This window comes from Ictalurus punctatus, chromosome 19 (genome assembly GCF_001660625.3).
Source record: "Ictalurus punctatus breed USDA103 chromosome 19, Coco_2.0, whole genome shotgun sequence".
NCBI classification, from domain to species: domain Eukaryota; kingdom Metazoa; phylum Chordata; class Actinopteri; order Siluriformes; family Ictaluridae; genus Ictalurus; species Ictalurus punctatus.
Genome location: NC_030434.2, coordinates 20,620,956 through 20,644,379, shown reverse-complemented (window position 1 = coordinate 20,644,379; position 23,424 = coordinate 20,620,956). Strand labels below are relative to the sequence as shown.

The 23,424-nt window shown below is 41.7% G+C and overlaps 1 protein-coding gene across 7 annotated transcripts in view; it reads right to left on the bottom strand.

Moving 5' to 3' along the window:
* Window positions 1-1,624: 1,624 nt before the first annotated feature.
* Window positions 1,625-23,424, bottom strand: part of sbf1 (SET binding factor 1) — a 68,523-nt gene continuing 46,723 nt past the window's right edge. For 6 of the 7 annotated variants that reach the window (XM_017494025.3, XM_017494026.3, XM_017494027.3 and 3 more), the window contains 23 exons: window positions 22,456-22,628; window positions 20,815-20,888; window positions 18,409-18,601; window positions 17,072-17,199; window positions 16,793-16,968; window positions 15,125-15,261; window positions 14,098-14,305; window positions 13,690-13,886; window positions 13,283-13,420; window positions 11,853-11,948; window positions 11,012-11,086; window positions 10,399-10,571; window positions 9,426-9,602; window positions 9,128-9,229; window positions 8,855-9,040; window positions 8,579-8,705; window positions 7,494-7,624; window positions 7,164-7,394; window positions 6,953-7,060; window positions 5,230-5,435; window positions 4,811-4,898; window positions 4,534-4,665; window positions 1,625-3,428 (listed from right to left, as the gene is read on the bottom strand). In XM_017494025.3, the coding sequence (XP_017349514.1) occupies window positions 3,330-3,428; window positions 4,534-4,665; window positions 4,811-4,898; window positions 5,230-5,435; window positions 6,953-7,060; window positions 7,164-7,394; window positions 7,494-7,624; window positions 8,579-8,705; window positions 8,855-9,040; window positions 9,128-9,229; window positions 9,426-9,602; window positions 10,399-10,571; window positions 11,012-11,086; window positions 11,853-11,948; window positions 13,283-13,420; window positions 13,690-13,886; window positions 14,098-14,305; window positions 15,125-15,261; window positions 16,793-16,968; window positions 17,072-17,199; window positions 18,409-18,601; window positions 20,815-20,888; window positions 22,456-22,628 (3,355 nt within the window). In that variant the 3' untranslated portion in view covers window positions 1,625-3,329. The remainder of the gene's footprint in view (window positions 3,429-4,533; window positions 4,666-4,810; window positions 4,899-5,229; window positions 5,436-6,952; window positions 7,061-7,163; window positions 7,395-7,493; window positions 7,625-8,578; window positions 8,706-8,854; window positions 9,041-9,127; window positions 9,230-9,425; window positions 9,603-10,398; window positions 10,572-11,011; window positions 11,087-11,852; window positions 11,949-13,282; window positions 13,421-13,689; window positions 13,887-14,097; window positions 14,306-15,124; window positions 15,262-16,792; window positions 16,969-17,071; window positions 17,200-18,408; window positions 18,602-20,814; window positions 20,889-22,455; window positions 22,629-23,424) is intronic. The other variant, XM_017494029.3, reaches the window with a different exon arrangement.

The following is a 23,424-nucleotide window of genomic DNA, read 5'->3' as shown; positions in this document are numbered from 1 at the left end:
AAACTATACGAGTGTATGACCATGGAAACATCTCCAATGGACGATATACTCTCTTAAAGGCTCTTTGGTTTGTCATTCTGGCTTAACCCCTTAAGGTTCTGTGTGGAACAGGGGGTTCTTCCCTTTCAGAAAGGCTTCCCTAGAAAACCTTGTAGTAAGCTAAGAACCCGTGAAGGACCTGCTTTACAGCATACAGCATCTTGGGGAATATATCTAAATGGGCTCTGTTTCATGTCAGCATGAAGTGGAGATGATCTGAGAACTTTAAATCTAATTTCTATAATTTGAGTCCAATTTCAGTCCCCATATGAATCCTCAATATCAGATTGGTTTCAATCTTAACATTCTAAAGCTCAGATTTTGCACATTTACACATTTCAAATACAGCACGCTATACATTTTGGCAGTCAAAACAAAAATTATGCTTGTATGAATACAGTGAAGCAGGGAAGTGGCGGCATCATGCTGTAGGGAAGCTTTTCAACACCAGGGACTGGGACATGGTCAGAGTTGACAGTAAGTTAGACAAAGTCAAATACAAGGCAATCCTTTTAGGTCCTTCAGGGTTCTAGCAGAACTGTGTAATAGAGGGTTTCTCTTTCAGAGAGGATTCCAAGTAGAACCTCTTTAGGAAGATAACCCCTAAGGAACCAGTTTTATTAATCATGTACAGCAAGATCTGAGGGATGACCGTGTCTAGGCATGTGCATTACAATACATCACATGGATATGATCAGGAATTTTCAAATCCCTTGTGATCCCGATCCTCAATATCAGCGAAGCGTACTTATTAAATATTCTGAAGCTATGATTTTGCACATTTCAAATGCAGTACTCTACTTTTGAATAGAAACAAAAAGCGTTGAGTCAGAACCATCTTGGAAGTCATGTCATTTAAATGCATATTGCTAAAATAGTTGATTTCTCAGTAACCTCAGGGTTTCAGATTGATTTTAAACCATACAAGTGTCTTTGAAAGAGATTATCTACACCTGCTTCAAAACATTTATCTACTTTACCGATATCGTGAGATTCCATTATTTTCCCTGACTTTCTAGATGTGTGCAAATATCATGCACTCACAGCACAAAACCCCAATAAATAATTAGTTAAAACAAGGGACAATGTTTTTTGATTTAAACCTAAAAGTATATCACATGATTGTCAACAGAACCTAGCTCAGAAGGAGAATGGGGGCATAAAAATAAATGATATACATATAATATCAAGCAGGTTCCAAATACATAGTGCTTGGCCCTCCCAAAAAGGGTATTCCCAATACATAGTGCTTGGCCCCTTCTAAAAAGTATTCCCAATACATAGTGCTTTGCCCCCCCAAAAAAGGGTATTCCCAATACATAGTGCTTGGCCCCTTCAAAAAAGGGTAGTCCCAATACATAGTGCTTGGCCCCTTCTAAAAAGTATTCCCAATACATAGTGCTTGGCCCCCCAAAAAGGGTATTCTTTAAGCTGGATATAATTTATTGCAACAGTATAAATGTATAAGCGTGCTGTTTGAGTAAGAGAATGAATGCGCACTCCTAGAACAACACACTCTCTGTAATCCTGCTCCTATAACACCAACCCACCTCAGGAGACGGTACTGTGTGAGAGGACCACCATGTTAGAAAAAAGACACTGAGGATTTATTTGAGTCATATCTGAAGGTTTAAAAAAAAATTTGCATTAGTCAATAGTTAATACAGAAATAAACAAATGGCACATATTGGAGATTCTAATTCAAAACGGTAAGTGGTGTTTTGAGGAGACAAAGTTAAATAAATTACTAACAAACATAGAAATCTGGATATTATGTACAAAGGGAGTTATCAGAACAAAAAAAAATCTACAATTCAAATTTTATGTTCAACATGACAGCGGAATTACCCTATTTTACACTGTATGTGTGTGTACATACATACATACATACATACATATATATGTGGATGTGTTAGTTTGTGTATTTTGTATTCGGAGGTTTTATTTATAAAAAAAAAAAAGGGGGGGGGGTGAAGGTGGGGGTGTGGAGTGACACTTATTTGCATCCTCACCAAGACCAGCTAAATAGACACTTTCTAAATAATACAGATGGAAAGTCCTATGTACAGGATTGAAGCGAAAGTAACAGACTGTAGCTAAAAACACTGCTTCGGACAATGACAAGGTGTGTGATCGGAGATCAGGTGACCCTGAGCTTCTGATTAACAATTCTAAATAAAAATAATAATAAATAAAAAAAGAAAAAGAAAAAAAACAAACAAAAAAAAAACAAAACAAAGGAAAGAAGCTATTTTAATGTAGGGTCCATAGATAAGCACAGGTTGCCAGAGTTATTAAAAACTCCACCAAATGACGACTTCAGCGGGAATGAAAAGATTATTAAATATGGATGGGCCACTTTATTTAAAAAAAAAAGAAAAAAATATATATTCCAAATCAGCCTAATGACCGGTGTAAACTTGTTGAAGTGGAGATCCATCAAGAGACCACTTCACCTGCTCATGTGCATGACATTTAAAAATATATATATATTTTAAGCATAATTTAAATCACCACAACACAACAGATCCTTACATTGTTAAAGTTAATAGTGGTTCTTATTGGTTTCTGTAAACACGCTAACGTGAGAACTGGCATGTGGAGGAGTTAGGAATGACTAACATTGGGATAGCAGATATATACTGATATTTTTAGATCTGTACATGAAACCAGGTAACCGTAAAGATCCTTCATGAACCGTTGAAAGGACGTCGTGCTTCTGTATGCTTCGGCATCGTCGCTGTTATGAGTGAAAGGGAATCCAAGCGCGGTGAACAATCATGATTTACAGGGAAATGGGCGTGTCTTAAAACGTGGCGTGGAATCTGACAGTGTAGAGCTGAAGTGATGCTAACGGTGTTATAAAGTCATTGCTTGGGTCATTGAGGTGCTGTACTGGGCATGCTCCGACCCCTGCATAGCATTCTTTATCTGGCAGTAGTTTGGAAGGAAGAAAGGGCACGAGAAATTTGTATTAGTGACGCCATGCCTCATATCCACAGAGCAAAAGAGAACATCCGGGAGGTGTGTATAGTGGTTGGACTACTCATGTCCATGTCAGTCTTTCAGGGTGCTCTTTGTTTAGGCTTTTTTCCCCCCTTGCTTTTTGTAATTTGTTTTTATACAAAAACACTGAAATGTGGTGCGGTGCACCTTTTTTTTTTTTCCTTTTCTTTTTTAATAAGATCAACGCCGTTTTCTCTCTGCGCCATCGGCGGCTGAGAGCCATAGCCATCACCCATGTGTCCAATCACAGTAACGTCTCTCTTCCACACACGCCTGCCTTTCATCTACGCATCAGATAGGCAACTCTGAATACTGTCCATCCACAGCTGTGCGTTTTGGCTGTCCTGCGCACAGAAGTTGTACACTCGTTTGGTCGTTTTTAGCTGAGGAAAGAGAAAAGAATGAGTCGATCAGCTTCGGATAAACCTGCAACGCATCCGATGATGAATCGAATACTAAAATGGATTGTAAGTGCGATAGTTAAGTCGATATTTACACGAGGAAAGATACACGGACACTTTTTCCTCGGGTATAGGTGTCCGAGACGGAGTTTGATTTCGATAGCATCAAGATCTAGCCTTTAACACCGGCACTTGCCTTTAAGCCCCAAACAATCAGGGGATAGAAAACACGGACTTAAGAAGCAGATCAGGTTTTTCTTCCTTGCTGTCAAATGTAATATAACGCAACAGAAACAAGCTCATTTAAAAATAAAATGAAAGATTAAAAATAAAGACTAACATGAGGATATTAATGAGATGATGGTAAGCAGTGAAATAATAATAATAATAATAATAATCTTAAGAGGAGTCGGGTATAATCCCAATCTAAATAACGCATAAAAAACTTATATATTCATTTATTTTAGTTAATATTGTATATAAGTTTTTATGCGTTATTTTTTTATGGATGAACAAAAAGCACTGAATTAAACTACAGTCCTCAATTAATAATATACATTCTGGTGTGTGTGTGTGTGTGTGTGTGTGTGTGTGTGTGTGTATTGGGTGCTTTTCTGTTTTGGACAAACAGTTCTGTAAAGTTTTAGTCTGAAGTTTATATTTGTAACACTCAGTTTGTGGATTTTATTTTAAATAAACCAAAAAAACAAAAAAAAAAGTGTACTGAAAGTTTGCCCCGCGCCATCTGAGTAATCGAAAAAAATTAATCGGGCAACTAATCGATTAGGAAAAGAATCGTTAGTTGCAGCCCTAGTTGTTCATGTTCTCGGTAAAAAGAATCGTCTTCAAGATGAGCAATGTCTCCGGCGTCCTCTGTGTGGAAAAACTTTTTTTGTGCACTTTAAATGAGCTAAACTTAATATAATCGCACCTCGCTCAAGCGAAAAAAATAAAAAAAATAAAAAAAAGGCTTCAAAATCTTGAGTAACTGAGACATGGCTCTGATTTGGGGACACTCTGCCCAGCTATGAATACGGCCCTTAGTGCGTGGTCAATTGCGCGATTCCTGAAAACCAGAAATACTCACATCGAAGAAGGCTTTTTCCTCTATGTTTTTTGGGGCTCCCATGGTAGGAGTGCCCGGGATGACAAACTCCACCTCGGCCAGTTCAATAACCCCCTTGCACTCTTTATCCTGCCTCGTCTCGTAGTATCTCAACTGATAAAAGTAAAGAAGAATGACACACACACACACACACACAAAAAAAGTCAGAGTAAGAGTTGGTATTCCTTCCATTTCCTGACTTCATTTGATTTTATGAGTCATCGATCATCTTGGCATTTTCGACAGGCTGCACACGTACCTGGTGTTTGGTCTTGTCCAGCACAAACCAGCGTGGCTTCCACGGTTTCAGCAAAGCTCCTCTCTTAAATAAGATTCCTTCAAAGCTCCTGAAAATAAAAACAACACAGTGGATTTGAGTATTTTTTTTTTACAGTGTTTATGAATACGTAGCAAACATGGGAGCACATGCTGGGAACTGAGGTTACGTTCTCGAATTCTCCGTCAGAAGGTGTTGATTAATCGTCTAAAACAGCAGCTCTGACAATAGTTCTGACTGCAGATCGCGGTTTTATATAAAAGGTGTTCATTCTGCTGTTTTCCTTTCCAGAGAAACTTGTACGCAAGACGCTCAACGTCGTCGATGACTAATGAGAAACAAATGCAAATACGTGTTGCTGTGTAGCAAAGCAAGACATATGTGGACAGCAGGCTACGCACCGGTTCTCACTCTCGGTGCTCCTGAACTGGGAGTAGAGCGTGCTGGTGCTGGTGCGGTTGGTGGCGGGTGTGGAGGTGGCGCTGGCCTCGCACTCCAGCGCCAGGTTGATGGAGGAGCCGACACCGCTCTCCTGCAGATACATGCCCTGAATGCGTCTCTGGTGGGTAAGGTTGGACGACATGAGGAGCGAGCTGGAGAATGAGGGCTAGAAAGAGAGAGGGAGAGGGGGAGAGAGAGAGAGAGAGAGAGAGAGAGAGAGAGAGAGAGAGAGAGAGAGAGAGAGAGAGAGAGAGAGAGAGAGAGAGAGAGAGAGAGAGAGAGAGAGAGAGAGAGAGAGAGAGAGAGAGAGAGAGAGAGAGAGAGAGAGAGAGAGAGAGAGAGAGTAGGGTCAGTGAAGATTTCACCAGGAAACACAGCAAATATTATTATTATATTTTCTTAATTCAAAGCTCATGTCTATCTTCTTTTTGCTACATATACACTACCGGTCAAAAGTTTTGGGACACTTGACTGAAATGTTTCTCATGATCCGAATAACCTTTTGATCTGAAGGTGTGTGATTAAATGTTTGAAATCGATGTCGAAGACAACAATATGATCGTGCCAACATGTTCATTTCTTTCATTAGAAAACATTTTATTTACAAATAAATATATTTCTAAATGGATGACTAGGAGCGAAATATTCTGAAAAGCAAACGATAAGAGTCGGGTGTCGGTGGGAACTCCTTTAATACTGTTTAAAAAGCATCTCAGGGAAATTCCTCAAGAAATCGGTCGAGAAAACGCCAAGAATACATTTCTGGAAATTCTCGGCAAAAAGGGCGTCTACTTTAAAGATGCTAAAATGCTAAATTTTTTGATTTATTTTGGATTTTTATCCAAAATAATATAATTCCCATAGCTCCATGTGTGTTCCTCCAGAGTTTTGATGACTTTATTATTATTCTAAAATGCGGAAGAAAAAAATAATAAAGAATGAGTGTGTCTAAACTTTTGACCGGTAGCATATATATTTTATTTATTTTTCCTGATATAAGATATGACTCAGCTCATGACAAGATCTAAAATTCCCACAGGGAGTTACACGGTATTTGTTCGCATAAAAATACACAACATGGTACAGCGTCGTCGCCCTTCACCGCTCTGTATAGAACACTGTCTCTTCTCAAAAGCCCAATTTGGATCGAATCCATTTTAAATGAGGAGGTGAGGTAATTATTACAGGAGTATTCCAGGGGCTTCTTCTATACCTTCTACAGTATAATAAGATCAGTAGAAATAACCCCAGGTAAAACATATATCCTGTTAGCGAGATTCTGTTATTTCCTGTGGGGGCGGGGAAATAAAAAAATGTTCTTCAGTATAGAGACACTTCAGGAAGTGCACGCTATTTTCTGTCGTCTCCTTTCAAAACCTAAGCGAGACCAAATAAAATCTACACGACGTTTAAAAGGAATCGTCAGAGAAGTGGTACTTCTGGGATTTTTCGGTAAGATACTGAGTTCCCAGCACAGGTCAAACTTACATACACGTTACGGTCATGTGACCTACTAACAATCAAGTGCCAATCGAAGTCTCCACAAGCACTAAAACACACTCTAATGATGAAGGTCAAAACAATCCGTTTGTATTAATATGTATGTAGGATGCATGGAATTTGTTGCATCTCTGTGACTCGTGCCATCTTATCCCGCTTGAATAAAACGTCTTCGTTCCTTACCCGACTCTCCAGTTTGGTCTCGGTGCGTTGCGTGTTCTTTATCTTATCCCACGTCTCCTTCCATCTCTCAGAGGTATGTCCAAGCTCAGCCTCAAGGCTCTGCAAATCCTAAACACACATTTAAAAAAAAAAAAAAAAAAAAAGACGTGAGGACTGCACATGCAACGGTGTCATCCGTGTCCCGTAAGCTCTCACGGATCTCAGAACAAACCTGCAGCAGTTTGGTGATGGCGTCCGGCATCACTTTGCTCAGGCTGTCGTAACAGGGCCACACCACCTGCCTCTGTGATTTGGGCGCGGTCGTCTCGACTCTCTCCTCATCCGGCCCCTCGGGTTTCCCTCGCACCAACTCCCAGTCGTAGGACGGCCCCTCGGAGAGCGTCTCCTCCGTGTAGAAGTCCCACACCTTCAGGTTGGAGATGAAAGTGTAGGGCTTTAGGACCTGGGGAGAGGAACAAGAAATGGTGGAGAAAGTTAGGCGTGCTCTCTGAAAGACACGACACTTTGATAGAAAACGTGCACATCATCTGAACATCTTTACCTCGTCTTCTTCTGGAGAGAACATGTAATTGTAGAAGACGGGGGTCTTCTTGTGCAGACGGTCGATGTAATCCCACACGGACTTACACACCTGAGGGTTCTTCCGCTCTCCTTTTTCCTCATACAACACACCTATAGAGAGGACATGAAGCATTCGATGCAGGAATTTACTCATTCATTATGTAAAAAAAAAAACCTGTTTGAATCACATACAAATGCACCCACATCACTTTAAGAAAAACTATACACACACACACACACACACACACACACACACACACACACACACTTCACCGGTCACAAGTCTGGAGACACCTGAGTCTTGATCCTAAAAAGCTTTTGATCTGAAGGTGTGTGATTAAATGTTTGAAATCTGTGTTGTAGGCAAAATTATAATCGTGCCGACGTATTCATTTCTTTCATTAGAAAACGAACATTTTATTTACAAAAAATATTTATTTTAAACGAACGACTCGGAGCGAAATATTCCGAAAAGCAGCCGATAAGAGTCCGGCGTAGGTGGGAACTCCTTTAATACTGTTTAAAAAGCATCTCGGGGAAATTCCTCAAGAAATCGGTCCAGAAAACGCCAAGAATACATTTCTGGAAATTCTCGACAAAAAGGACGTCTACTTTACAAATGCTAAAATATTAAATTATTTTGATTTATTTGGGATTTTTTTTTATCACAACATAATTCCCATAGCTCCATTTGTGTTACTCCAGAGTTTTGATGACTATTATTATTATTATTATTCTGAAATGTGTGTGTGTGTGTGTGTGTGTGTGGGGGGGGAAGATAAATAATGAGTGTGTCTAAACTTTTGACTGGTAGTGCAGGGAGGAAATAAATAAATAAATAATAAGAAAAAAATAATCAACATGAAGAGTATTTAATACTTAAGGTCTTTGATTTGATGTGATTTCACACACAGTAAGATTTTTTTTAAACGATACACACACTGGTGCTCAGAAATGTCAACAGTCTGAAATGAGACTAAAACAAAAAGACAGTAAGACTAACTTTAAAACACTGCCTATTAAGTAGAAGTTGAAGGTTTGAGGTGATTGAGAGCTGAGACTCACCCAGCTCTATACGCTCGTAATCAGAGTCCAGCAGAAAGGTCCGGAAGCGATTAGACACATAGTGATAAGCCAGGAACTTCAGATAGTACTGACTGAACTCAAACTCCATAGGGAACTGATGATGGATCTGGAAAGAGCGGAGTGAGTGTGAAACACTTTAAGCTTCTTTAACCGATTTATAAAAGCACCATAAATGCACACCGTCCGCGTGTATGAGGACCCCGATGAACAAAACCTGCAATACTGATCTGCCTAACGTCCAGCGTTAAACAGTACCTGGTGCACGCAGTCGAGGAACTGCAGGAAGACGGGCGTGAAGCCGCTGCTCTGGCTGGCCAGCGTCTGAGCGCCGCGGTGGCTGAAGCGGTGGCCGAACGACAGCCACTCCTTCTCCACCAGCAGCCGGAAGCCGTCGAACGTGCGGTAGTACGGATCTGACAGCAGCTGCACCAGAGACACCACCTACGCAGAATACCACACGGAGCTCAGATCCTGCACTTAACACAACGCCGATACGGTACAAACACAGCACCTGCGCTTCAACCGTACCTGAGTGGTGACGTCCCATCCGTCCTCCAAGCTGACCATGACCGAGGAGCCGCTGTCTAATAACCCCACCACCAGAACGGACACCTGAAGGAGCCTGTGAAGCTACAACACCAAAACACAAAATGTATTCTACCACACATAAAAGAACGTCTGGGGGCTTGGAGTGGAGACACTAAATCGTATGTTTATCGAAAACGGAAACGAAAACACAAATTATATTCACTACCACTAGAACTAATCACTCCACAACGTACTAAAGAAAAGGTCAGGAATAGAAGTGTGTGAAAGTGTGTTTTACCAGATTCATCCATTCAGACTCCTCTAAGCAGTGGTGGAAGGACATGTTGGGATCGCTGGAAGGACAGGAAGGAACGCAGGCCTTCATCAGCTTCTTAAAACTGTTCTTCACCTGCCGGACGTCGAACACCTCAATGGGTACCACCTCCCACTGCTGGAACGAGTCCTGCTTTCCTCCCTGCGCGTGCGCACACACACACACACACACACACACACACACAAGCTCAAGGTTATCTTCTTATAATGCTTATAGGACAGAGGATCAGTGGACATCATTTTCAGCACAAACAATCTAGGTATAGGGAAAAACTCAAGGTCCTATTTCTAGTTTTCGAATTTCTAGAATAAATATAAATTCTAGACTTTCCAAACATTTCCATCTGCACAAGAGGCGTGGAATATTTTAACCGAACAAGGTTAAATTGCGATTTGAAAATGTAACATCAGCACATACTCTATCAGGGAGGAATACAATACAGCAAGACGCAAAAGTCGCATTTGTATGTCACATTTATCTATGGGAGGAGTTTCCGGTGTCGGTTCTTTCCAACAGTCAGACGCAACTTTTAAAAAAAAACAAAACAAATCAAAACAAAAGCACTGTGACAGTGGTCACCATGTTTTGTGTGTGGATTTTGCTCATAATACTCGGATGGCCATGTTTGCCATTTCGGACACGCTGTATAAGAGGAATTAAACACTTCGGGACATGCTTTAACGGGAAAATACTCGACTTTGGGCTGGCAAGAGTAACTTTATTCATTACTTACTACCTATATACATACGCATTGCTAGAATTAAGCAAAACAACTACAAATGGTATAAGTGAAGTGTTAACAGAAAACAGACAAAATGGAGGAAAAGAAGGCTTCCAGGATAACGTTTGTCTTATTAAAAGTCCTTGATGGCAGAACAGAGAATGATGCTAGAACGTTCAAGTTATTTCAGCCTGCCAGGTCGAGTTTTCACGGTACCTTGAGCTGGTTCTTGTCCCCGATGATATAGAGATACGCTCTTTGCTGGCGGAGGAAGTACGGCTCGGTAGGACCGCCGTTTGCCTGAGGGCCGTCTTTCACTGCTAGCCGGTTCCCCACTTCAGGATTATAGCCAGTGAGACGCCCGCTGCCCCGGATACTGCCCCACTTCCCTAAATCACACACACACACACAAACGAGACACCGCTCTTACTCCACGGTATGGGATGTGCAGGCTGTGCTTACGCAGAGAGCAATCTGAGCGGGTGACAGATTCGAGAGCATTTCTACATTCACATATCGGCAGCGAAATCAGCGTCATTCTCGATGCAATCAGAGTGTATCGACTCAATCAATCACAACATGTCAGACAACAAGAGCACTGCCAGAATTTCAGAACACAGTGGGTGCCGTGCAAAGAGATGCCAGGCTAGACAGACAAAACAGAGATGATTATTTTTTTGGACAGGACTGGACACAGAGCTCAAAGTGAACGGTTAGCCCAGGGGGAAAAAATAAGACGCTGGGTGGGCACCAGCTCACACACGCTGACATCACTGTTAAGAAACCTGATTGGTTAGATTGGAGAGCAGGGGGTCAGGGTCTACTGTACCTCGGGGTGAGCTGCGGGCCTTGACTGAAACCTTAGGCTGAGAGAGGGAGATGACCCTTGCCCTCTGACCCAGCGCTAGGGCCGGAGAATAAAGAGATACCCGTTACTGTCGGCACATATCCTAGCACAGCTATGCTAAAAACTACTGCTACGCTAAAACATGCTATGCTAAACCACGTTATTATATTGATTACTCATCTGAAGTACAGCTGGATCGTCTATCAGAGCTGCTGTTATAGAAAATTAGTTTTATATTTACGTGCCTATTCTTAACAACTCACTCATGGGCATTTGTACGGCCCATGAGAAAGATTACGCAGCGAGCTAAAGATAAAAAAAAAAAAAAAAAAAAAAAAAATATTCAAAACCCTGTTGATAAAGCTTACTGTACTTAACATCTATGGAAGGAGTCTCCAGTGTCGGTGCTTTGTACCGGTCAGTAAGATTTCCGACACGGGAAAGCCTTTACAGTTTCTCAGCAACGTGCCAAGCTGAGTCTTATTAACTTTAAGAGAGAAGGGCGAGAGGCTGCTGAGGGAACGACACAACGTTAAACATAACTACAAACGGATAAAAGCACGTGGTTGATTACTTTCCCTTAACAGCACGGCCCAAACTGTTTTATTCCTTACACAGAGTACAGCTATGCTACGTCAGACGTCTACATGATCACTACCTGTTCAATCTCTGCTAGGTCGGGTCAACTAGGCTAGCATGTTTACACTAGACTTTATATTAAACAGGAGCGGATGTTACAGGCAGAACACACATTTCCAATTCTCTCTCACACACACACACACACACACACACACACACACACAGACTGTAAGAGCTCCCTTACCTCCTCGACTGAAGGTTCCAGGCACATCCTCTTTAGTGCCCATAACTTGCTTCATAAGAGCTCCAATTTTCGGTTGCCTCATTTTGTCGGATGAGTCTAAAATAAATAAAAATAAATAAATAAATAAATAATAATAAACTTACAGCATTTAGATGTGTAGTAGTCTCGCGATCCAGATCTCTAGCTTTTGTGATAGTTTTGTCACTAAACGTGGCCAAGAATCACCTACATAATCAGGAAAAGGCCATGTGACTGACAACCAGCCAATCGCAAACATTTCCTGGAACCTGCTGCTAAGTTTCCTTGAAACTTTTTTTTTTTTCCATTTTCTTTTTTAAAGATGTTACACTGTGAACTTTTCAAATTCTTGCTCTATTTATTGCTCATAAAAGCGTACACATATACTGTATGTCAGGGCTGCTCGATTAGGGCGAAAATCACAATCACGATTATTTTGGTTGATATTGAGATCACGATTACTCATTGACTTTGGAAACATCATGCATTTATTGAACTTAAAAAATAAATAAATAAATAAAAACATTGTATTTTTAATAGTGGATTTCCTTGAATACAATTCAACTGGAAAAATTTCGTAAAACAAAATTAAATAAATTTGTTTAATAAAATAAAGTTAGAGGAGCACGTCACGTGACACATTTTGGCGAATTGCATCGCCAGAAATGAACTTTAAACTTCCATAGCCAATGAAATTCTGTCTCCTGGTTTAGATCAGCCTGTAGTTTCTGCGTGAGCTCTAGAAAGGATATTTAGACCGCATTTAGACCAGCTGTTATGACGCTAGAGGAAATGAGCTTTCCAATGATACTAAAGGTTATTTCTTATTGTTCCACATCGGACTTGTTGAAACCAGATCGTTTCCAAACGGATGAAATGGTTTTATCTTCCTTCTCGACCAAAGGCTCTAACTTTCCACCATATTGGCTCGAGCTGAACTAAAAATGCAGCAGCCTGGCGGGGAGCGAGTTTGGCCTTTTAGGGAGGGGCGAAAGCCCTTTTTTAAAAAGACAAAAACGAGAACGTTGCAAAATGGAATGCGGCACAATAATCGCTTTATCTCGATTATTTAGTTTTCATAATCGTCGGAGGCCACACTGTAATCGAAAACTCGATTAATCACACAGCCCTAATGAATGTGTGCAAATTCTGAAGATTCCGATTCTGAAGCTTATGGCCAGAAAAGTGTCAGATAGACCTGAACTCTCTCGCTTCACCTTCATTTGACATTAATTTGGGGGAATTTCCAGACTATTCCCTGTATTACGAAGGACCACATGGGTGTCTGGTTGGAATGACGTTTAAACAACTATCAAGCTATAAAAATGTCTTTAAATGAAATGAAATTCCTCTCAGAGTGTGTGTGTGTGTGTGTGTGTGTGTGTGTGTGTGTGTGTGTGTGTATTTCTGACCTGAGGTGCTCATGTGCATGGATGTGAAGCTGCTCAGTGTGTTTCTTCCACTGGCCTCACTGTAGGATGGCATGGAGCTGATGATGGCCTGCAAGTACTTCTCCTGCTCCAGACTGGTGGAGTCAGCCTGAGAGGGACCTGAAACACACACACACACACACACACAAACACTAGGACGCGCTCTTCACAAACCCTCCTCCATCAAACCAGCTCACTTATGGTTGTGTTGAATAATTATTAAAAAACCTCTTAAAGGGAATTTTATCAAACATTGAATAACAGAATGCAGCAACAGCTGCTCGGGAAGGAAAACAGGAAAGTGTTGTTGAATTGAACATTCGTGGAAGGAGTCTCCAGTGTCAGACATGGCACCCTGGATGGTTTGGACGTTGATTAGAAGTGCTGACCTGCACTGGGGGCGTTGGGAGACTTGAAGAATCCAACGACTCCCTTGGCGTGCAGACCGGCCGAGCGCAGGAGCACGGCTTTAGTGCGCGAGTTCCTCCAGCACACCACGGGGAAGCGGTTCTGTCTGTAGCAGCGAGAGATGCGGTGGAGTGTCGCGTCGGGGATGCTCTGTGGTATGATCAGCAGGCCAGGATAACTGACACACACACACACACACACACACACACACACACACACACACACACACACACACACACACACACACAGGAGGATTAACACAAACAAACAAAGACAAAGAACAAAAGAGAGTAAAGATTTGATCACATCGTTATGGAAAACGGTGCCTACACGAGTAGACAGCGTGTGTAAACCCGGATTACATCTCCGGGTTCCCCCCCGGGCCTCACCTCCGGCAGATGGTGTACATGCGGTTGACGGTGGAGATGCGAAAAGGCTCGTTCTTCGAGCGCGTCAGGCTGTTACTGAGCGTGCCCAGACCCAGCCGTTGGTAGTCACGACAACAAGCGCGCTCCACTACGTTACTCATGGTCTGGCGGTCGGACGAGCGGATGGTGGAGGAAAGCGTGAGCGCGTTCGGCTCCAGCTCCTCAGACACTGACCAATCAGAAAAGCAGAGTTACAAGAGGAGCCGTGACGAGCAGAGAAGCCACGACGGGTTTGTCAATCAAAAGCATTTATTCAATGTAATAAAAAAAGTGCACAAGACACAATAATAACTGAATTTGCACAAATGAACCAGTTCAAAAGTTTACACACACTTGATTCTTAATACTGTGTCGTTGCCTGGATGATCCGCGACTGTGTTTACGCTCTGTGTTCATGAGTTGTTCATGAGTCCCTTGTTTGTCCTGAGCGTTTAAACTGCCCACTGTTCTTCACAAAAATCCTTTCACACTGAGGATGACTGAGGGACTCGTACACGACTATTACAAAAGTGTAAACATTCACTGATGCTCAAGAAGGCAACACCGTGCATTAAGGACTGGGTGGGGTGGGGGTGTAAACTTTTGAACAGGTTGATGGGTGTGAATTGTTAGTTTTGTTTAAAGATCTTGTTTTTTTCATTCAGTACAGCCCTTCAGAAGCCACATGTTTCCCAGAAGATTAAATTATAAATAAATAAATAAATAAATAGAATAGAATAGAATAGTAAACATTAGTGATGATGATTTCAGTAATCAGTACTTATGTACACGACTCTGCAGGAGAATATGATGCACACTGATCCGCAAAACGACTAAAAGAGTTCAAACCCCCGAAAGAGAAATAGCACCTTGTGTGAGGGCGCGCGTATGAGAGGGGGCGCGTGTATGAGAGGGGGCGCGTATGAGAGGGGGCGCGTGTGAGAGGGGGCGCGTGTGAGAGGGGGCGCGTGTGAGAGAGGGCACGTATGAGAGGGGGCGCGTGTGATACCAGAGATCTCGTCTTCGTCCATTTCGGACTGCAGACTGCTACGGTGCTCCCAGGTTGGAGGAGTGTACTTCTTCCGGGTCACGTATTGTCGTCCGATGGTCTTCTTAGCACTCTTCACCAGGTTTTTAGAGAGGGTTCTGAAACAGAAAGTTAAATAGCATCGCTTTCAGTATAACCGAAGAAACGGATCCAAGCTCAGCTGCTGATCCTAACACTCACGACTTCATCACACACAGCGAGGAACACAGTACTGCTGACCAAAACTAAGCAAAAGAACCATCTATTTTTAGCTAGAGAAAGAGAGAGAGAGAGAGAGTGAGACAGAGAGAGAGAGAGAGAGAGAGAGAGAGAGAGAGAGAGAGAGAGAGAGAGTGATCGTGAGGGGCTTATTCTCTGGCAGAAATGATGAAACAGGTTGATGTCTCGCTGTGGGACAGAAGTCAGGTGCAACCGTGGGGAACATAAACAAAACAACGTCACAGTTTCCAGTGTTAAATTATTCATCCCTCGCTCCATTTCTTTTCTCTAACGCAGCCTCGTGATGGACAAAGCTCTCCGACTGACTGAAGAAACAAACAATGAAAGAAACAAAGAAGGGAAAGCAAGAAAAGGCATAAAGGAGAACACACACTAACACACACACAAGTAACTGTCTTCAGGGTTTGTATACACAAGAAGTCAGTGCTGGGATTAAGTGAGAAGTATAGCTTACGCTTAAAAAAATGAATTCAGGAATGAATCAATAAGCCTGCACTACAGGGATTAAATACTAGATGGAGTAAAGTAAAGCAGGAATGCTGAGCTGTGTGTGAGATGTGTGTGTGCAGCAAAAAGCGGACGTTCTGACCCAAGACACGGAAAAGTCTGAAGTGTTTAGGACAGACGGTGGAGTGCAGCAGTGACTTAAACACAAAACATCATGTTTCACACACTTCTTGGAGAATTGGCACGTAAAAAAAATGCTAAATAAATTTTAAATAATTACACCCGGAGCAACGTTTCAGCTGTTACAGTAAAATCAGTATAATCAATGGATTTGAGAATTCAATAACGCTGTGGTAGAAATGTATACTAATATACAGTACAAATGCATGTCCTGAGGGTGTGCAAACTTTTGCACATACAGATTTTTAAGACATCTTTATGATCGGTTTTAACAGAACTGAAGTCCTTGAGTGTAATTACACTAAACTAGCGAGAAAATGAAACAGCACAACGTTAAAGATGCATTTATTAAAAACAGTGAGTGGTTTGTGTAAGGCTTTCTGAATGAACTACTGATTTATCGTGGCAAATGTGATGTGTGCGCGCGTGTGCACACGCTAAATGTTAACGCAAATGATACTGGTATTAGTAAAGCATGTTTGACCTTGTAAACCACTTTGGTTTATGTGTGTGTGCTGGACGCCGTACATAACCAGTCCCTATAAACTTGTGTCTCAACAAACCATGAGAACCTGTGAAAATTCATGCATGTTACATGTCCAGAACTAATTTTTTAAGTGTGATGTATCTTAGTGGGATCATGAGATACTATTTGAGGTATCTGTTTCATTGGTAGGATGTTAGGAAAGGAGTGTCCCCCTTAACCACCGTGGTGTCAGGCTGTCCTCATAAACGCCATATACCTGTATGTGTGTGCGTGTGTGTGTGTCCAGTGAGACCCACTTTAGAGACTGGTTCTTGTCCTTGGTCTTGTGTTCTACCACCATCTTTGCCGATTGACCCACGGTGAAGGCAAACGTGCCGTGCACGTGCTGGGGGTAGCGCAGTTTGTGCATGTGCTTCCGGAAAACCTCGGCCAAGTCTGACGCCACCTCCTCATCGAACGCTATTTTCATCAGCTATAAGGGGGGGGGGGGGGGGGGGGGGGGCACAACGTGAGTGAGTGAAGTGAGAGGAAACACAGGGAGCGGAATGGTAATGGTATTTGCTCATGTGCAGTACCTGGAAGGTACAGGAGCGGAGCTGAAGGCCTTCCTGAATGAACTGGTCCATGGGTAAACTGCAGCTTATCTTCTTCTCCTTAGTGAGGGAGGCGATGGGGAAGGAACGCGTCACAACCTGCTCTGCAACTGCACACACACACAGGATTTCACAGAGTTTGTTTTGTGATTGTTGCGGCCAAAATTGCTTGGTTTTGCTGCTGCTTTTTTCCAAATTTGTGACGCAACTTCTGGGGTTATTTCACTGAAAACTACCTGAATTGGCAACATCGCGACTGCATGAAATTGTTCTGCACGGTCTTTCGTCTTTCAGCTGCACTCATGTTCGATGCACATGAATCGAAGAGGGCTTTGGCTGAACGCGCGTTATATGATGTCGCATTTTTGGCCCAAATCGGCAGAAAATCTGTGCTAATTTTGAAGAAAAATAAAAAATCGCAAACTCCTCCCAGTATTGCAGCGTTTGTTTGATTTTGCCTTAACTTCTCTGATCACAAAATCCTGGAGGGATTGATTAACGTTGTGCTTAGTAAACACACACACACACAATCTTCCAAATGTCTGAACTTTGAGTGTGTGCATGTTGAATGCTGTATTCCGATTGGCTGATTGATTTTCAGAGTTTAACAGCAACTCTGACAGACACGCACTCGTTCTATTATGATATGGTTTCTATAGTAACGAATCGCACACAGGGACTTGTATGGCGTTCACTCCACATAATCTAAAACTAATAATAAGCAGGTTGTTAAAGCATAATGACTCTGTAAGAAGCTGTTGATTGAATTCTGGAAGGAGCCTCCAGTGTCAGCACTTTGCAAAAGTGAGGACGTTAGTTACATTAACTATAAATGGAAAAAAAAAAGTACAATGTTTTTGTTTTTTAATGAATTAATAATTGCAATCGCTGGCAAGTTACCATGGTACTAGAGGAATGAAGCTCTTTGGGATGTACTATTATTGGAAAATAATTATATATATATATATAATAATTATATAATAATTAGAACTCTGCTTTGTCAGGCTGCATAACACTACTTCATCATAGATTATTTTTCTACACCAGTTGTTTTATTGCTAATGTCATCACCCAAGAATCATTTTCATAACTCGTATTAGAACTCATTAACTTATTTTATGTAAAAATAGATTTTAGCTTTAAAAAAAACTAGCTTGCTTTGGGGATTCAAGACTTTCCTGAATTCTTATACCATGTCAATATAAACACTAATGGAAAATCACAAATTGAGCATTACATGCTTGGTACATTTGCAAGTGCTGTGTTAAACTGTTAAAAGTGTGTGTGAAGCGTAGAGACTGTAAGAGCAACACTCGTACCCAGAGGATCGTTGGGTGTGCCCTTGAAGATGAGTCTGTAGGTGGTGAGGAAGATGGCACCCTCGGCAGGGAGGAGGGGCGGACCACCCATCGCACCCGCGGCCTCGTCTCGGCCGTCTGACAGGAGATGCACGCGCATGCCGTCCATCACAAACTCCTCACCCGCTAATAGCGCCGGCCTCAGGAGCTTGGGCTGGAGAGAGAGAGAGAGAGAGAGAGAGAGAGAGAGAGAGAGAGAGAGAGAGAGAGAGAGAGAGAGACATCAAATTTCTCATTTTAATGATTCATTAACCAATGAGAATGCATTTTATATTTGGTCAGGGTCAACATTTTAGCATTACATATTAAACAAATATTTTTGAATACAATAATTAATTACTCAGACAAGTTAATCACAAGGAGTTCTCCAACACAAGCATGCGAGCACACAGCACAAAAAGAAATGAAAACACACACAACAAGGACGTTTCCATCGACGTACGGCAACCTTTTGAGGAACTAAAGATTTCTGGAACCATCCTGAACGAGAACTATTAAACATCTTAAGAAAACCTGTCTGCAGACCAAAGTATTAAACACTAGGAAGGGTGTAAAGTAGGTATTGCACGGACCAGTAAAACAACACTGAGGCAGATGGTCAAAGGAAGCAGTTACATGTGCTCTGTGGGTCTGAAAATAATTCAAACTAGATGAAACTACATCGACTGGCAACTGCGTAACACTACGCTGGGAAAAGCAAACATTTAGAAATGTTCTTTTTACACGTTGAGATCACTTTGCATGAAGTGAAGAGGGGTTCTGATCCTGAAGAAATCCTTATTCTCGATTTTGCTGCCCTTCAAAGCTAAATAAAATCACTTGTGCTGTGGCAGAGTGAATTCCCTTGTGTGATAGAGCACTCTCAGAGCCGCGGGTTGCACATCCCTATCCAATCCCGCTCAGCTAGTTTAGACTCGGATCATCGGAGCATGTCGGCTCCGAAACGTCGGTACACATCACATCCTCCATCCATCATTAAGTTACAAGGAATTTCCACGAGTTCAACGCAGCCTGTGACATCTATTTCAGCCTAAATAGATTTTGAGCCATCTTGGATTTTGTAAAAAAAAAAAATTTTTTTTGTTTCCCCCCCCCCCCCCCCCCGGATACTTCATCTTCAGAGTAAGCCTCACAAGCGTCAGCAAAAGAATTTGAAATACTCCAAACGGTTTTCCCGTAACGGGTCAACAAATCTGACCGTGAAGCCGCAAAACAGGAAGCGAGGCTGTATCTCAGGAATGACTTTGCGCATGGACACAAAACTTGGTAGGCATTTTCAGGACCATGACCTGAGGCTATGCAACAAATTTCATGCCAGTGCCACCTACTGGTCAAAAGTAACAAAAACATGCTTAAAAAACGCTTAACTCTAACCGCCATTTTTGCTACTCTTCCACCAAATATTGTCCGATCTTCACCAAATTTGGCTCAAATCATCCTGAGATCTGTCTGAACAAAAAGGTACCAAAAGAAATATTGATATTCAAAACCGTTCTCCTGTAACGCACTGGCAAATGCAAAAAAAACAGGACGTAAGAGTGTATCTCAGCAACATATATATACGCATCATCTCATTCTTGAATAGTCATGGCTCTGCGTCCTGTGATTGCAGATGCGAGTCTGTGAATGTGCGGTTCACCGAGTCTGGGTGCTTGGCCCCTGAAAATGCTGCTTGCAGCTTTAATTTCGTACTTTTTTTTGGTAACACTGTGGGTAATGATGTAATTTGGAGCCTGTTAACTGAAGTCTGGTTTGATTTGTGATCTTAGATGCACAAATAAATATCCAGAAATAACTTGCCACTTTTCCATACATTCAGAGCTTATAAAAACCATAATACACACTCTACATCGTATTTGGAAAGACGAGACTGAGTGTGATGAGGTGTGTTGTGTTCGTTCCCGGTTATGGACAGTTAACGTGACGTCTAGTAGAGCAGCCAAACTCCATGAACTAATACTAACAGCCAAGGTTGTGCAATGCCTTGTGAAGGAATTCTCAGACAAACTCCAGCCACATTCCACATACTTGAACACAAACATTAGTGATGTAGCACTTTTTCTTTCTTTAAATCAATGAGTTTCAGAAGCAGAGTGTCAGATTGTAGTAGACTTTGTGTTCATTCCAGAAGGGTGTGAGAGTGAGAGAGGGGTGGAAGGACTACGAAACTCAGCATGCACCACTCAGTGTGCCGTCACACAGACGTACCTGCTGTGGCACTCTGACTCTGTGGTGGTGGTGGGGGTGCTATAGGTGGGGGTGCGCGTGGGTGTGGGCGTGGGCGTGCCTGCCTGGGGTTCTAGCTTGTTTGTGGAGTCCTAGCTTGTCTGTGGAGTCCAGCCCAATGTAAAATTCTGAGTTGGTTACCTTTTGGATAGGAGGCAGTCTCTTGCTCTCTCGGTGGACCGCATCCAACGTCTCGATGTGCATCTGAACGATATCTGTGCAGAAAAACAGTGTCAACATCACCAAACTTGTTTGTGCCGATAAAAGCTTCGCTTTTGTGACTGTCTTTATTTTTTTTATTTTTTTTTTTTATAAACACAACAGTTGAAGTAACAAGGTATAATCCAAACAGCAAAACTGAAAGGAATTCTCTTATATCATGTACTCTCTTATATTATGAACTGCTATTAAGACACCTTAGATACGGGGAATACTGGGTTATAGCTTCTGTTTGTGTGTCTCTGTGCTATCAAATACCTATGATGAATGTATTCATTTAATTACCTCTTTGAATAAGCTTATCAACTGCCATCCTTTATTATAGCTGACATGTATTTTCTGTGCCTTGAGGGGACTTATTTTCATATTGTGCTGTGTGTTTTGTCTAAATCTGTCCAGCACCTGCACAAGCAGAAACCCGCCTACTAAGCAATGCTGTTATCTATGTGTATAAATACTCCTGTTCTAGACGAAATAAAGGGGAAGTCTCTGTGAATAGCATGTGTCAGTGTGTGTGTTCATTTAGACTCCTCCATGCACGCCTGAACTCTCTCTGGTAAATCACACTTTCTAGCTCATAGCAGCACAGAACTAAGAGTTAATAGATTTATTATTATAATAGATTTATGAAATATCAGTCTGAAAGGGCTGATGGAGATCTGAAGACGCAATCTGAGATTTGAAAATATCTAACAAAAACAAATCACATTAAATCGTCGCAGTCACTTAATTGTTACCTATCTGTGCGTTTTCAACTGTTAATGGACACAGCGGATCACAGGAAGTGTAACACGAACTCCAAGGTTAGTGTTTTTACTTGTTACTGTATGTTATAACAGTAGTAACATTAACCTTATGTCATAAATAAATACACCCACCTGTCTGCTGTAGCTCTGTGTTTATACATACACACGCAATGTGTGTATATTTTTATATGCACATACATACACACACGTTTATGTATGTATGTATGTATGTATGTATGTATGTATGTACGTACGTACGTGTGTATGTGTGTGTGTGTGTGTGTGTGTGTGTGTACATCAGGTGTCTGTAAGCCCTGCACTGATAATAAACTTCACTGAACACTGCAGCAGTGAAGCGGAAGTTTCCGTGTCAAGTCCAATTTTTTTTTTTGTTTGAGCCGATATAAAGAAAAATATATTTATAGATACATCATATATTATAATATACATGTACTTCATATCCAGTTAATGTTAATATATAAAAAGGGTATATTATATATTACCAGTTTGATGTTAATGATGAAGTAGAAATGCTTGTGTTTGTATTGAGTGAATGTGAGACTATCAGGAGGTTTTTTACAATTCAGTCAATGTTAATATGAATTAATAAATTCAATAAGTTAATAATCTTACTTTAATCTTCAGAATTGAGTTCATGTGTTCATGTTAATTAGAGTAGAGTAATGTGTCCGCCCCTCCCGGGTCACACTGTAAATCTCTCTTCGCTGTCAGCTGACTGACTACTTCTGAAAACTGATCAGGGTTTATAATAAGGTACATCACGCTGTGTGATCGGCCGAAGCTGTGCCGTCTCTACCTGGTATCATGATGTGGAGGGCCTTCAGGTGTTCGTTGGTCACGCCGCTTTCATTGCACACTTTATCCACAAAGCGGTTGATGAAGCGCACCACTGAATTGGCCACGTCTGAGCTCTCAGCGTCCTCGAAGCCACTCTCTGTATCGTAGCTCTCGGCCATACTGCCAGCGATGCTACACACACACACACACACACACACACACACACACACACACACACACACACACACACACACACACACACACGCAGGAGAAATTGACAAGTCAGTGTGACAGGCCTAGTGTTGTTCTAGAGTGACTCATACCATGGATGTGGATTTGTGCGTGTTATAAATAAGCGTTTGAGTCCAGGTGAGACATTTCTCTGTGTGTGTGTGTGTGTGTGTGTGTGTGTGTGTTTGTGTGCGTGCGTGCGAGTTCCTGCCAGTCTCTTTCCCGTCATCCTGAGCTGGCAGTATCTGTATTTGTTTTGGTGTGCTTGGGGATTTAATACCGCTTGCATTTGAGAATATCAGTACGTGATTTTAGTCATTCACAGTGTGGCGTAGGAGACAGATTGTCCTTAACTGACCTCAGATGTCAAACTAAATAAGGAATAAAACACTTGATTCCTTAATAATCGATGACCAGGTGACGTCACAAGCCCGAGATTATCTTCCTGTAACAGCACATCCTGAACTGGGTTTTTTTCTTCCTCTTATATCACAGTGATTTGACAACAATCACAACAGAGTGCTGCAAAAATGACATTTTTATAGAATAACCCGGATGTTAGCATCACCCTGGTTCCCCTGACGGGATTTCTCCACTGCTCTTTTGGATTATTGCAGAAAATAAGCTCTGTGACCGGCAAAAAAATGTGAGATTCTTACACATTTTGTTCATCAAGATAATCTTCACATATGAACACGACTTTGATGAATTCTGAAGCCTAAATACAACCGGCAGAAGCTAAAGGTCGCATGACTTC